The sequence below is a fragment of the Agrilus planipennis genome, unplaced genomic scaffold (genome assembly GCF_000699045.2).
Source record: "Agrilus planipennis isolate EAB-ADULT unplaced genomic scaffold, Apla_2.0 scaffold179, whole genome shotgun sequence".
In the NCBI taxonomy this organism is placed as follows: Eukaryota; Metazoa; Arthropoda; class Insecta; order Coleoptera; family Buprestidae; genus Agrilus; species Agrilus planipennis.
The window spans coordinates 613902-625948 of record NW_020438885.1 but is presented as its reverse complement, the minus strand read 5'-3'; the positions used below and the strand labels follow the sequence as shown (position 1 = coordinate 625948).

The window sequence follows — 12047 nt, the reverse complement described above, 5'->3', positions numbered from 1 at the left end:
TAACTGACTAAAGCAAACACAACTTTTTTAAGTGTGCTCGAAATTAAAAAAGATATTACTTTATTTATATATTAACGTAATTTTTCTTTTAGGTGGCTATAATAATTCATTTTTTCGCCGTGCCGTTCGTGATAACATTAGCAACATCAGTTGCTTTATGTGTTATGCACTGTGACTGCCGATGCCACGTAGTAGCGCACCATAAGAGAGTGCGAAGGTCCCGCATGCACCAAGACTTTAGTGACGGTTCTATAAGCACTGGGGTTGATCTTCATCATACTATTAGTCATCATTCTGATCTTGTTGCTATACGTAACATGTGATGTTAGCGTTTCGGTCTAATTCACGTACAGGGTGAGCCAAAAGGAATTGGCCCAACTTTATTCTTCTTATCAATTAATATTATTCCTGTTTTAAACAACACATCACAGAACTGGTTAAATTTATAGTATCTAACGTAATATATTTATTACCTCATTCATTTATTTTCAATTTATAAAACGAAGATATCTCTATTTAGACAATAAATACATAGGAATGATTTTGCTTCACCCAGTATGTGAAATTATATTAATAGTCTAAGAGCTGCTGCTGAGATCTGGTTTGGTTTTATGGGACTCCTTAAGAAAGGGATCAATTTTTAATATTCTGCTAGCCAACTTTCCTCACAGTACATTAGTATTGCTAAAATTTACACTAAGTACATACACGAAAGGATCTCAGCACTGGCAAATGTTGGAACAGTTTCGATTTCATTAAATTTTTATGGCTCTTAGACTATTCAAATATCCATTTTTTAGGCAATTATTCCTTTTATGATTTTCTTAATGTACTATTTTGTCTGTTAGATATTTGCGTAAATGTACCTATTCATCTATTTATATTAACTGTAGGAATTTCAACTTCTACAAATATGTTATGATGTTTTCCTTTAGCTGTGATGACTACTGTAGTACTGTAGATGTGATGTTTAATTAAGTTTATTATTTTCAGTATAAAAATGTCAAAAAAAAGTTAAGTAATAGTAATAAGATTGAAGTTAATGTTATCAGATTTTCTCCAACATATTGTTCTGTACAAATTTTATAAGATTTTACCCTAACCTACATTTAAATACATTATTTTATATGTAGACCGTTGTTTCCGTCTTTCAAATATAAAATAAATAGAAGTGCAAAAAGATATCACCACGTAAAAGGAGCCCTTTCCCTAAGTACGCGAACTCCAAACTTCTCCCACTCTATTGCTGTAATCCATAATTCATGTGCTGTTTCTAAGCAAGACATTATTGACGCCCCCTTCCATGCCACCATAGCAGAATCCATATCCCTTGGATTTGTAATAATATCCAACTGCTCTATTAAAAAATAAAAAAAATAAAGTACATTAACATTATTTAATAAAGTTTACCTCCTCTGTAAAGATATGGGATCTGTAAAGAAATACGATTTTGTAACCACGTTGCTATTCCAGAGAACTTCATGCCTCCTCCAACTACTAAAATACATCCATACATTTTCCTTTTAAGATCTTCATTTGCTTAAAAACAAAAACTGAGATTAAAACAAATCAAGCTGGAAAGGCAATACTTTAAGTTCAATAAAGGAATTATACAGTAAATTTAAAAGACAATAAATTGAAATAAATTATACTTACGACATCGGTCAATGCTTTGCAACACTGCCTGATCTAATCCCAAAATTTGGCCGGGATTAACAACAAAATCTTTATCAGTCGTTATTACTGCAGAATCTATACCATCAACTACAATGTCGTCATCGTTTGTAACATTCTGACTTCCACTTTGCTCCAAATAATTTTCTCCAAAGGCGTCAGCTGAGTTTTGCTCGTTTTCTTTTAATCCCTTTTTCTAAACCAAACATAAATATAAAAAAATTATGTCTCCCAAAACTATATCATGAAGTACCCTTGATTCTCTTAAATAATTTTCATCGTGAGGATCCTCAGGGTCACCTAAAGACGGTTTCTGGGTATAGACTTGCTTTGGACCCGTAATTTCAAATAACTCGGGAGTAAATAAACTAAGCGGTGCCACAATACATTCATCACCAACTTGTATAGTATACTGTAACACCGGCCTCTCAGGTTGTTTTAAGATAAATGTTCTTTCTTGAGAACCACAAACATCCTATAAAATGCTTTTTGTTTGTTTCGATAAGAAAATAGAATAAATAAGCATACCAAATTAACGTGGCAGAAATCTTCTTTTAACTTCCGTAGTAACATTGAATCTAATTTATTTTGTTCATTACATGTTTTATATGGAAATGCGCATTTTTGAAGCAACCAGAAGAATACTTGTGTTATATCACCTCCACCATAATCAATTCTGACCTACAAAAAAGCTTTCTTTAATATTTTTTTTTTTTTATTTACACAATTACTCTTGTATTCCTATGGCAAATCCCATCTTCAACGCATGATACTGAAGTTTTTTGGTCCCCTACATCAACTACACAAGCATAACTTAAGCCTGATCCAAATGTTGCTGCAACATGATCCTACAATTGAATTTAAAGTAATATTTAAAACGTTAGAAAAAATTGCTGTAATTTACCTGAACTAAAAAGCAGCTTTTAAAACCCATTTTTACCAGTAAAAGGGTTACAAGTTCTCTTAAGTATGTTCTATTGTAGACATCAGGGACTACCAATACTGCTTTATAAAGTCTAAAAGATTTTTTATCTATATTAAAGTTAGTCTCTAAAACATAACTCCAAATAGTTTCTAAATCAGCCAAAACTGCAGTCATGGAGCCCCCAGGACCAGAATGAATATTAAAATCACCTCTTCGATATGGAAAATGTATATTATAATCTTCATGAGAATTAATTCTTAATATCTATAAAATAATATCCACTAGTATATGTTATACAATATGTGAAGTAAATTCTTACATCATTTCCCACAATAACATCAGATTCAAATTTAGTCCATTCTCCACCTGTTGTAGACAAAACCTCTGGTTGAACACGCCTATTGAATGCTGCAATTTGTTGAGGAGGTGTTGCATAACGCCTTCTTCCGTCAGATTGCAAGCAAGACTGTAAAGTATGAGAAACTTGAAGTCTTGCTTCTTCCATTTCCTGGGTCTACCAAAAAATGTACTGTTTAATCATTAAACATGAAATAGATAGCAGAAGCATACCACAGCAACTCTAGATGGTAAAAAGGAATCTTGATATTTATAACCAAGTTTTAAACGTTTCCTGGCAACTGCATGTAAAACTGTTACAGGATTCAAGTCAGAAGCTCTCCCTATCCTCAGATTAAGGGATCCAGGGTGAATTACAATAATAGACTTTGAATGAATATGCTATAAAAGAACTGTTTTATTGCACAATAAATGCAAGGAAAAATGGTGCAATACCTCTGGAGGAGTCTCCGGGTATACCGGCATTGTTACTAAATTTTTATTCATTGATGCTCTCACTAATGTATAATTAAAACATACCGGTAACTGACTAATATTTTTTAATTTTTCATTATTTTTATACTTTTTAAACAATTTAAGTAATACAAATTCTTTACAGCTTGACGTTTAAATAAATAAGGTTATGCATTTTATTTCTATTGCCTGCTGTGACCGTTAAAACCATAGATTAAAGAAATATATACTACCCATTGAAATAGACTACAGATACCCCTCCACTTCAATTATACATTCAGTTAAAATCATAGATATCTCATAGTTACCAATCATAGAACGGATCATGGATCTTAGGTAGTCTTCAACTATGCTGCATAGATTATGTAGGCTTTATATTTTTCTTTTAAAGTTATTTACGATGTGTTATATAATTTTAAAGGAATTATTACAAAAAATTACATTGACACTTACATTTTAAAAATTGAAATTAAATTAACTTTCCTTGCATAATGTTAGTTACATTTTTTATAATGTTTAATGTACCCAATAAAAAAAATTATAATATTCAATATGTATTCAAATACTCAAAAAAGAGTATTAGTAGTAAGGTATATTGTATAAATTAAATAGCTGATTATTGTTTTTGATTAACGTATTACTTAATAAGCAGGATTCAAGTGAACACTTCCAATGAAGAATGCGGTGCCTGTCTGAATAAGACTCGCAAATCGCAAAAGATAGAAAGACATTCCGATATAACTATCCTACTCCTTACAGAACAAGTCGGTGTGTCCTCCGCAGCAATAAAATTTTTAATTAATTCTCAGGACACCCCTTGCAATTACGTCATATCACTCATTAAAAGTACCGAAGTCGTTGAATCGTTACAGTTGAAGTTTCGTGTGTACAGTTTGTGCTATAAAACAAAAAATCGTTATGAGTGCTCCTGTGAAGAAGGTTCCCATTCATTTGCAGGTAAATTTAGTTTGTTTTTTTTTTAGAAATTGGGGTCAGCATTTAGTTAGTTAAGGTAGTTGTATTTTTTACCTAATTGCACGTCTTTATTTACTTTCATACATTTTTGGTAATTACTTGACCGACTGTGTAAGTTTACTTAGTTTTAACTACCTTAGACTTGAAAAGATTGTTATTGAAGAATTATTTGTTTACGGTTATTTAAATTACATATACTATCTAAACAGTTATTCTTTTATTTTTTCTTTTACGAATTGTAGTACCGGGTCATGAACTATTTATAAATCAGGTCGTTTACTGTTTACTGTAGTTTAAATAATTTTAAAGGGTTCAGTAGAGAAGATACCTGGCCGTTCTTTAATTTTGTAATGTAAGTCAGTATCAATCAGTTGGGAGTCACTAAATAACACTTTTACAGTAGATAAGATAAAAATAATTTTTATTAAGTACCTACCTATATTTGTCAATGAATACCATTTTAACAACAATTTCATAACATTGATAAACCAAGTACCAATTTATGTTTCTTTTTGAGAAAAATTAGACTACCTATCTAATCTATTATTTTTATGCCATACCAACTTGGATATTCAATATACGTAGAGTAATGATAAAAAAAAATTGCAGATAAGTGTCTAAACCTTTGGGCATTTGCTCTAAGCACTCTGCAAATATTTTCTATCATTCAAATATTGTTATACAAAATAATTTTGTTTAAAGGGAGTTACAGCTACATAATTGCTATTACTGCTACTACTGTATGCAATACATAATATGAAGTTGCTTCCGGTTTAATTCAAATAATTATCCTCATATACAGTCTCAAAAATTAACATAAGTTTATGTGTCTATATTAGAATATATGTACATTGTATGTTTGTTTACTGGCAGAATAGCATACCTGCCTTAATATGAATACATATCTATAAAATAAGTTAGAGGAAATGATATTTCAAACACGCACATTAAATTCGGAATAAGGAAATGAAATATGAGGTGTGATCAAAAAGTATTGTCGTTAGTAATACTAGTTTTTATTTCAAATACTGTAACAAAATAAGCAACAAAACTGTATTTATTTTCAGAGTTCTCAAAACCGCCTTTTAATAAAGAGTGGTAGAATTGTTAATGACGATGGTATATCAGAAAATGATGTTTTCATTGAAGACGGAATCATTAAAGAAATCGGTAAAAATCTCATTATACCAGGTGGTACCAGAACGATTGATGCAAGGGGGCTATTCCTTCTCCCAGGGGGCATAGATCCCGTTGGATGCAATTTTACAATAACGATTAATTTTCTTTAGATTAAATTATGCAACAAGTTGTTAGCGACAAGTAACTAATGCGCTTATTTGTATACCTAATTTAAAAGAACAATGACCTTAATATATAGGGTGTTCTGTATAATTATTTAAAATTAAATACTATGAAGAAAATTTTGTAATTTTAAACCGTTTTGTGTTTTGATTCTCTCATATATATATATATAAAGGAATACATTCTTATATATAATAAGGACTATCAACCAAATATTTATAGTTGAGATCAATGTAATACATGTCATAAAATTACGACGACAATTATTCATGTGGCACAATTAAGTACTTTTCGTTTGTTTACGATAAGTTAATTTGAAATGAATTTATTTTACTTTTAGTAATGGTAAGATGTAAATTTGGATATGTATTGAATTTCACACAAATTCATGCATTGCTAAATAATAAAAAATTGTTACGTTTGGCAACGTTCTATTCATCTAAAACTCTCAATGAAATTTTATAAAATGATTGCAATTAAATGAACCTAATAGTTTAAAGACCTTCTTTTACAATTACATGGAAAAAAATGATATTAACCAGTTCTCTTTGTAAAATGATATATATATCACAAAAGAATAAATGTAAAGCCATTTTTACCTGGAACTTTTTAAAAATATCTATTGTAATCAAAGTAATTTTGCAATTTTGGCCAATAAAGCCGATATAATTTAAATAAAAATTTTTTAGGTATAACGTTATGCTTTTGTAGGGACCTTTTAAATCTACACCCCGTACAACTATCAGCTGTATAAATTATACTGCCTAGATAACCGAAAATACAACTAACATGTACAGGTAGAAAATAACAGCTTGACAAACCTGGGAAAACATCCTTTATTTCAGGAGTGTATGGATGAATCCAACCATTCCTCTGTTGGATGATACACTGAAACATCTTTTACAGATGCTGCAGCACGAAGCGGCTACTTTTTATCAGTACATTATTTTTTCATTATATTTTAATTTGGTACATGATGAATCAATTTTGTCACAAACCACGCCATTGACTTTGGCATGTGAATACACAAGGAAAAGTAATACGTTTAAAATAAGCACGTGTTATTTCTAAAAATATTTATTATTTAAGGTGGAGACAAATCTGTTCGTTTTCACTGGCAACCGAACAGCTTATTACTCGGATCACGGTATCCAAGATGAGCAGGGTTGCCATGTTTACTACAACTTTATGCGCAAAGTACAATATTTCAACGATATTAATGATAATACAGCCTCAAATTTTAGAAAAATCTAACAGTAGAATATTTATACAAATTCGGTTTTTTTCATCTGAACATTACAATGCAGACTAGGTAATTGTCATTACTAAATTAAGGAAATAATTAGCTTAATCTTTTTTTGAGGTTTATAGCTTTTATGGCTAGATAAGTTAAAAATATTGTACCTAATCAGCTGAATTGTGAATTTTGTGGTTGATTAAAAGCAAAACTTTCATCCGTAATTACCTAATTACACTGAGGAGACTATTAATAAAACAACAACAAAATACTCAAATTGTTTAAGTGCTTTCAAGTTCAGGGGTCGAGAAATTACACACCCTGTGTAAATGTGGTCAAACTATTATCAATCATTTTTAAATTTTGTATCCATAGGACAATTTTTTAGTCACTATTAATACCCATTCTACGATTAAAGACGTATCTGTTAATAAATCTTCCTTTGTTCTTTTTTTGCATTTGTATTTACTTTCAATATTTATTTGTAACTCTTACTATGAATCTTTAATTTTTCATATATTAAACTTTTATTTGGCATTCTGATTTGAAAAAAAATTACAAGAAAATCAAGGCTGACATTGAAATTTGAATGAGTTATGCAAGTAAACTAATTGTAAAGGTGATAAAAATTAATTATGCTTATAACAACACACTGCTAAAACTTTTGAGAAAAAATTACTACTGTGTTTCCAAAAAAGACGGTAAAAACTACACAATATTCGTTTTATAATCCAAATACAGAAGTGAAGATAAACAATAGCACACACATTGTATCTTCTATAGGCAATTGAAACAAATAAAAAACTTAACCGACCTTGGAAACTGCAATGTGTTAAAAATATATGGAATTTAATGTTGTTTCGTGGTTTCGCTTATTAAATAATTAAAATTAATTANAAAGAGTGGTAGAATTGTTAATGACGATGGTATATCAGAAAATGATGTTTTCATTGAAGACGGAATCATTAAAGAAATCGGTAAAAATCTCATTATACCAGGTGGTACCAGAACGATTGATGCAAGGGGGCTATTCCTTCTCCCAGGGGGCATAGATCCCCACACACATTTAGACTTTGAATTTATGGGTACTGTTAGTGCTGATGACTTTTACCAAGGGACCAAAGCTGCCATTGCTGGAGGAACAACTATGATAAGTACGAGAACTGGTTCAAAATAATTCTGATTTTAAATGATTGCGTTTTTCCAGTCGATTTTGTAATTCCTAAAAAGGGCGAATCTCTTATCGATGCTTACCATTCATATCGCCAGAAAGCTGATGATAAGGTGTGTTGTGATTATGGATTACACTCCGCTATTACTAGTTGGGACCATAAAGTCAAGAATGAAATGGAAATTCTTTGTTCTAAATATGGGATTAATTCTTTTAAAATGTTTATGGCTTATTCATTTAGACTTGACGACTCCGAACTTTATTCTGCTTTTGAATATATTCGTAAATTAGGTGCCATAGCACTTGTTCATGCAGAAAATGGAGCAATTATTGAGAAGAACACGGAAAGATTATTAGAAAAGGGAATAACGGGTCCCGAAGGGCATGAACTTTCAAGACCTGAAGAAATTGAAGCTGAAGCTGTAAATCGTGCCTGTGTCATAGCTAAACAGGTATATGCGATTTTTTATGTATTAACGCATGAGAAACCTTATCCACAATACTATCGCAAATTTGATTAAATTTAAGAAAACTAACTTGGGGTTTTAAGAATTTCAGTACCTACTACAAATCTATATATTTGAGATTAACAATTATCTTCATGTAAAATACTTGATAGACTTTTATGAATACATAATTTTGTTCTTCATTCTCAAATGTCGTTATTTTTCACTTCAGCTAATTAATTAGTTTTATTTGAGGTAAATAAAATTTGCACCACTTGAGCTTTCAATGTTAAGACCATTTTCTGGCACTGCTTATTCACTAGAATAGTGTGAATTTAATTAAAGTTTTGCATGATACTTAGTCAGTATACATTAAAATATATATACGTTAGGCTCTGGTGGCATGTTATAGGTAGCTTGTCCTCTGTATATTGTGCATGTGATGAGCAAATCAGCAGCTCAAGCACTGGTTATTGCTCGTGATAGAGGTTCTCAAGTTTATGGAGAAACATTAGTAGCTGCCTTAGCCACTGATGGTTCACATTATAAACACAAATGCTTCCATCACGCAGCTGGCTATGTGCTGAGTCCTCCTCTTCGGCCGGACCCCACCACCCCTCAGTTTTTAATGAATTACTTGAAACAGTAAGTTTCTGTTCTTTCTACGTTTTTTTTTTTGTTTAGTTATTTTTAATAAATAGCTTTAATTGTACTGCTATCCCTGGCATTTGGTTTTACTATCATTATATTTCTTTTTTATGCTCTCTCATTATCCTTTGTGTGTCTTTAGAACTAGCTTAACATACCTACATTGTGGAAGGAGGTTCTTTAAATAATCTGATGTATTTTAAGATTTAGTCGTCTTTCGACAGTATTAAATTCTTGTAATGTTAATGAATTTTTTAAAGTGTTTTTAATATGTATTGAATGCATCAGTGTAGAGTCAAGCATTTTTAAGTACAGGTAAACGTCCCTTTGTATGTGACGCATGTGTCAAATGGTCTTGTTGGACGTGTGATCGCTGAAAAACAAACGGAGGGCCAAATTGTATATGGAGAAGTGCTTTCTTCTGCAATTGTTCATAACGGAAATAGTAGCAAAGTTACAACCATTACACCACCTTCTCATTCTAATAATGATAATGAATCCCCTTCCGAGCTTTTGGGGCTAATTTCGTCGTAAGTGTGTTTTAACAACTAACATTTATCCCCCCCTCGTGAAATTAAAAAAAAAATATCATCTGCTAGATTAATATTTATTGAGTATACAATAATTTAATTTTGAAAAACATTGTACAGTAACTGTAACGTTAAAAAAGTCACTACGGTCCATTTTCCTGAGTTAATACATATTTATATCAAAATTATCTGCATGGGTTCTATTTATGTGTTTGTAAAATGAAAGTATTTGTTATTACGTGTTGTGTATTTGCAACTAAATGTTTGTTGCTACAAGTTTTTCGTATTTGGTTAATTTTCAGAGGAAATTTGCAAGTTGTCAGTAGTGATAATTGCACATTTACTAAGGCACAGAAGGAAATTGGGAAAAATGATTTTTCGAAGATACCAAATGGAATTAATGGTGTCGAGGATCGTATGTCGGTCGTTTGGGAAAAAGGAGTTTTTACAGGATGCATAAGTCCTTCTGAGTTTGTTGCTATAACGAGTACAAATGCCGCAAGAATTTTCAATCTTTACCCAAGAAAAGGGTGTATTGCGGTTGGATCAGACGCAGATCTTGTCATTTGGAATCCAAACAAAACGAGAGTTATATCGGCTAAAACTCATCATCATGCTGTTGACTTTAATATTTTTGAGGTATAATTCATAAAACAACACAAATTTTGTTCGTTTTTAATAATTATGTTAAGGGAATGGAATGTCATGGGGTCCCAGAGTATGTTCTTGTAAGTGGTAGAGTTTGTGTTGATGAGGGCCAACTTAAAGTAGTTCAAGGCTTTGGTCGTTATATCGAGAGGCCAGTTTTTCCCCCGTATGTCTTCCATCAGTTACAGAACGGTTCTGGTTATGAAAAGCATCTTTCAGAGGTATAAAAGTAAAATTATTTTGTTTTTGTTTTCATCCTTTCTATCTTGTTATTTGCAGCTGTCAATTGTGGAACAAAAACAAGATATGAATGAGCATAAAGGTATTATCATGAAATAAAAAGGTGATCCCTACAATAATTTATTTTATTATGTGCAGGTGACCAAGCAGTTTATTTAGAGGAACAAACTCCACAAACAGCCTTTACAGCAAACGATGGTAGCCAATGGAAAGTTTAATCTGTAATTATTATTAATGATATAATTGTTTTTTTTTTTCAGCATCAACACCATGTTGTAAAGGAGCTAGGCCTGAGAGTTCGAGAAATTTACAGGATTCTACTTTCTCATTATCCTGTGAGTTCATTTTTTGTGATGGTTATTTATCATTTAAAATTTTCAATACATGAATTTTTTTAGCTGAAAATGAGACAGATGTCGAAAGAAGGTCCTGCATTAAGGTTAAAAATCCTCCTGGAGGAAAATCTTCCGGATTTTGGTAAATTATCGCGCTATCCATGTTGTCCTAAGTTCACGATGTCTCAGAGAAATGATATGATTAGATTAATCACTAAATGATTTTTTATTTTTATTGATTTAATTTTAAATATTTATTGTAGCATAGGGCGATTTGGTAAATTTGGTTTAACTGATGAATAGATTATGTTTAGTAAAAAGAAATAGGTTAAACGTTTAGTGTTTAATTGTACCATTACATATGTACGTCCTTTTATTTAATTATCATCACGTTTTATATGTTACAAACGATACCAAAGTTACATTAATCGTAATGCTACAATATGTTAAAAAATCGTTAGCTTTATGAAGTTAATGTTATTTTTAAAATGGTTGTGTTGTTTTTCTATCTGTTAAGAAAAATAATAGCTTTTAGCACTGAATATTAATGTTGATAATTAAATGTAACTGTTTGCAAAGCTTTCATCAAATATGGTTTATAAGAAATATGTAAGAATGTATTAATATTTAATAAATAGCTTGTGTCAGAGAATTGATGTTCATTAATTAATAAAAGTTATTATTCAAGATATTAATTGAAGCAATGAATATGCATAGGGGATGTATTTTCTCTCTAGAACAGTTCTTAATTAATTATTTATAAAATTAAAAGAGTTTTTAAGAAGGCTCGTTGGAAGAAAATGAGATAAATTAGGTAATTATTAAAAAATGTGTAGGCAACCTCTCATACAGTACTGTAAAGAAAGTTATCTTCCTACATAACAACAAAAGTCTGGGAAAATTTAAATATGTTGATAAATTATGATAGTAAGCTATACTATTTATTTCCTGGCAAATTAAAAAATGTACCTATTCAAAAAACTTGAGCACTATGGTGCATAGATAGTCTTATAATAAATATACTCCTAAAAATACTTAAAAAAAAATAAAAATAATTATATTTACCAAATTTACTACAGAACATTTCAGATCATTGTAGTAAGAGC

The 12047-nt window shown here is 30.7% G+C and overlaps 3 protein-coding genes across 4 annotated transcripts; 2 read left to right on the top strand and 1 right to left on the bottom strand.

The window, feature by feature from the left end:
• Positions 1-461: 461 nt before the first annotated feature.
• LOC108740512 (actin-related protein 8) lies at positions 462-3593 on the bottom strand. Of its 2 annotated transcripts, none has more exons than XM_018474850.2 (10): positions 3392-3593; positions 3170-3337; positions 2919-3113; positions 2579-2863; positions 2406-2522; positions 2203-2355; positions 1928-2149; positions 1657-1870; positions 1411-1539; positions 462-1352 (listed from the first exon to the last, which is right to left on the bottom strand). In XM_018474850.2, the coding sequence occupies exons 1-10, from the start codon at positions 3440-3442 to the stop codon at positions 1261-1263; spliced, it is 1626 nt and encodes a 541-aa protein (XP_018330352.1). In that variant the 5' UTR covers positions 3443-3593; the 3' UTR covers positions 462-1260. The 2 variants fall into 2 exon arrangements, with proteins under 2 accessions (XP_018330352.1, XP_025837413.1); XM_025981628.1 differs by having other exon boundaries at positions 462-1357; positions 3392-3592.
• Positions 3594-4140: 547 nt separating this feature from the next.
• On the top strand, positions 4141-9189 carry LOC112906772 (dihydropyrimidinase-like). Its single transcript, XM_025981633.1, has 5 exons — positions 4141-4366; positions 5452-5554; positions 7895-8077; positions 8131-8546; positions 8953-9189. The coding sequence occupies exons 1-5, from the start codon at positions 4328-4330 to the stop codon at positions 9187-9189; spliced, it is 978 nt and encodes a 325-aa protein (XP_025837418.1). The 5' UTR covers positions 4141-4327.
• A 309-nt stretch (positions 9190-9498) lies between these two features.
• LOC108740511 (dihydropyrimidinase-related protein 2) lies at positions 9499-11593 on the top strand. The gene is made up of 7 exons (XM_025981632.1): positions 9499-9718; positions 10021-10357; positions 10411-10587; positions 10646-10688; positions 10745-10804; positions 10867-10941; positions 11005-11593. The coding sequence occupies exons 2-7, from the start codon at positions 10136-10138 to the stop codon at positions 11085-11087; spliced, it is 660 nt and encodes a 219-aa protein (XP_025837417.1). The 5' UTR covers positions 9499-9718; positions 10021-10135; the 3' UTR covers positions 11088-11593.
• The last annotated feature ends 454 nt before the right edge of the window (positions 11594-12047 follow it).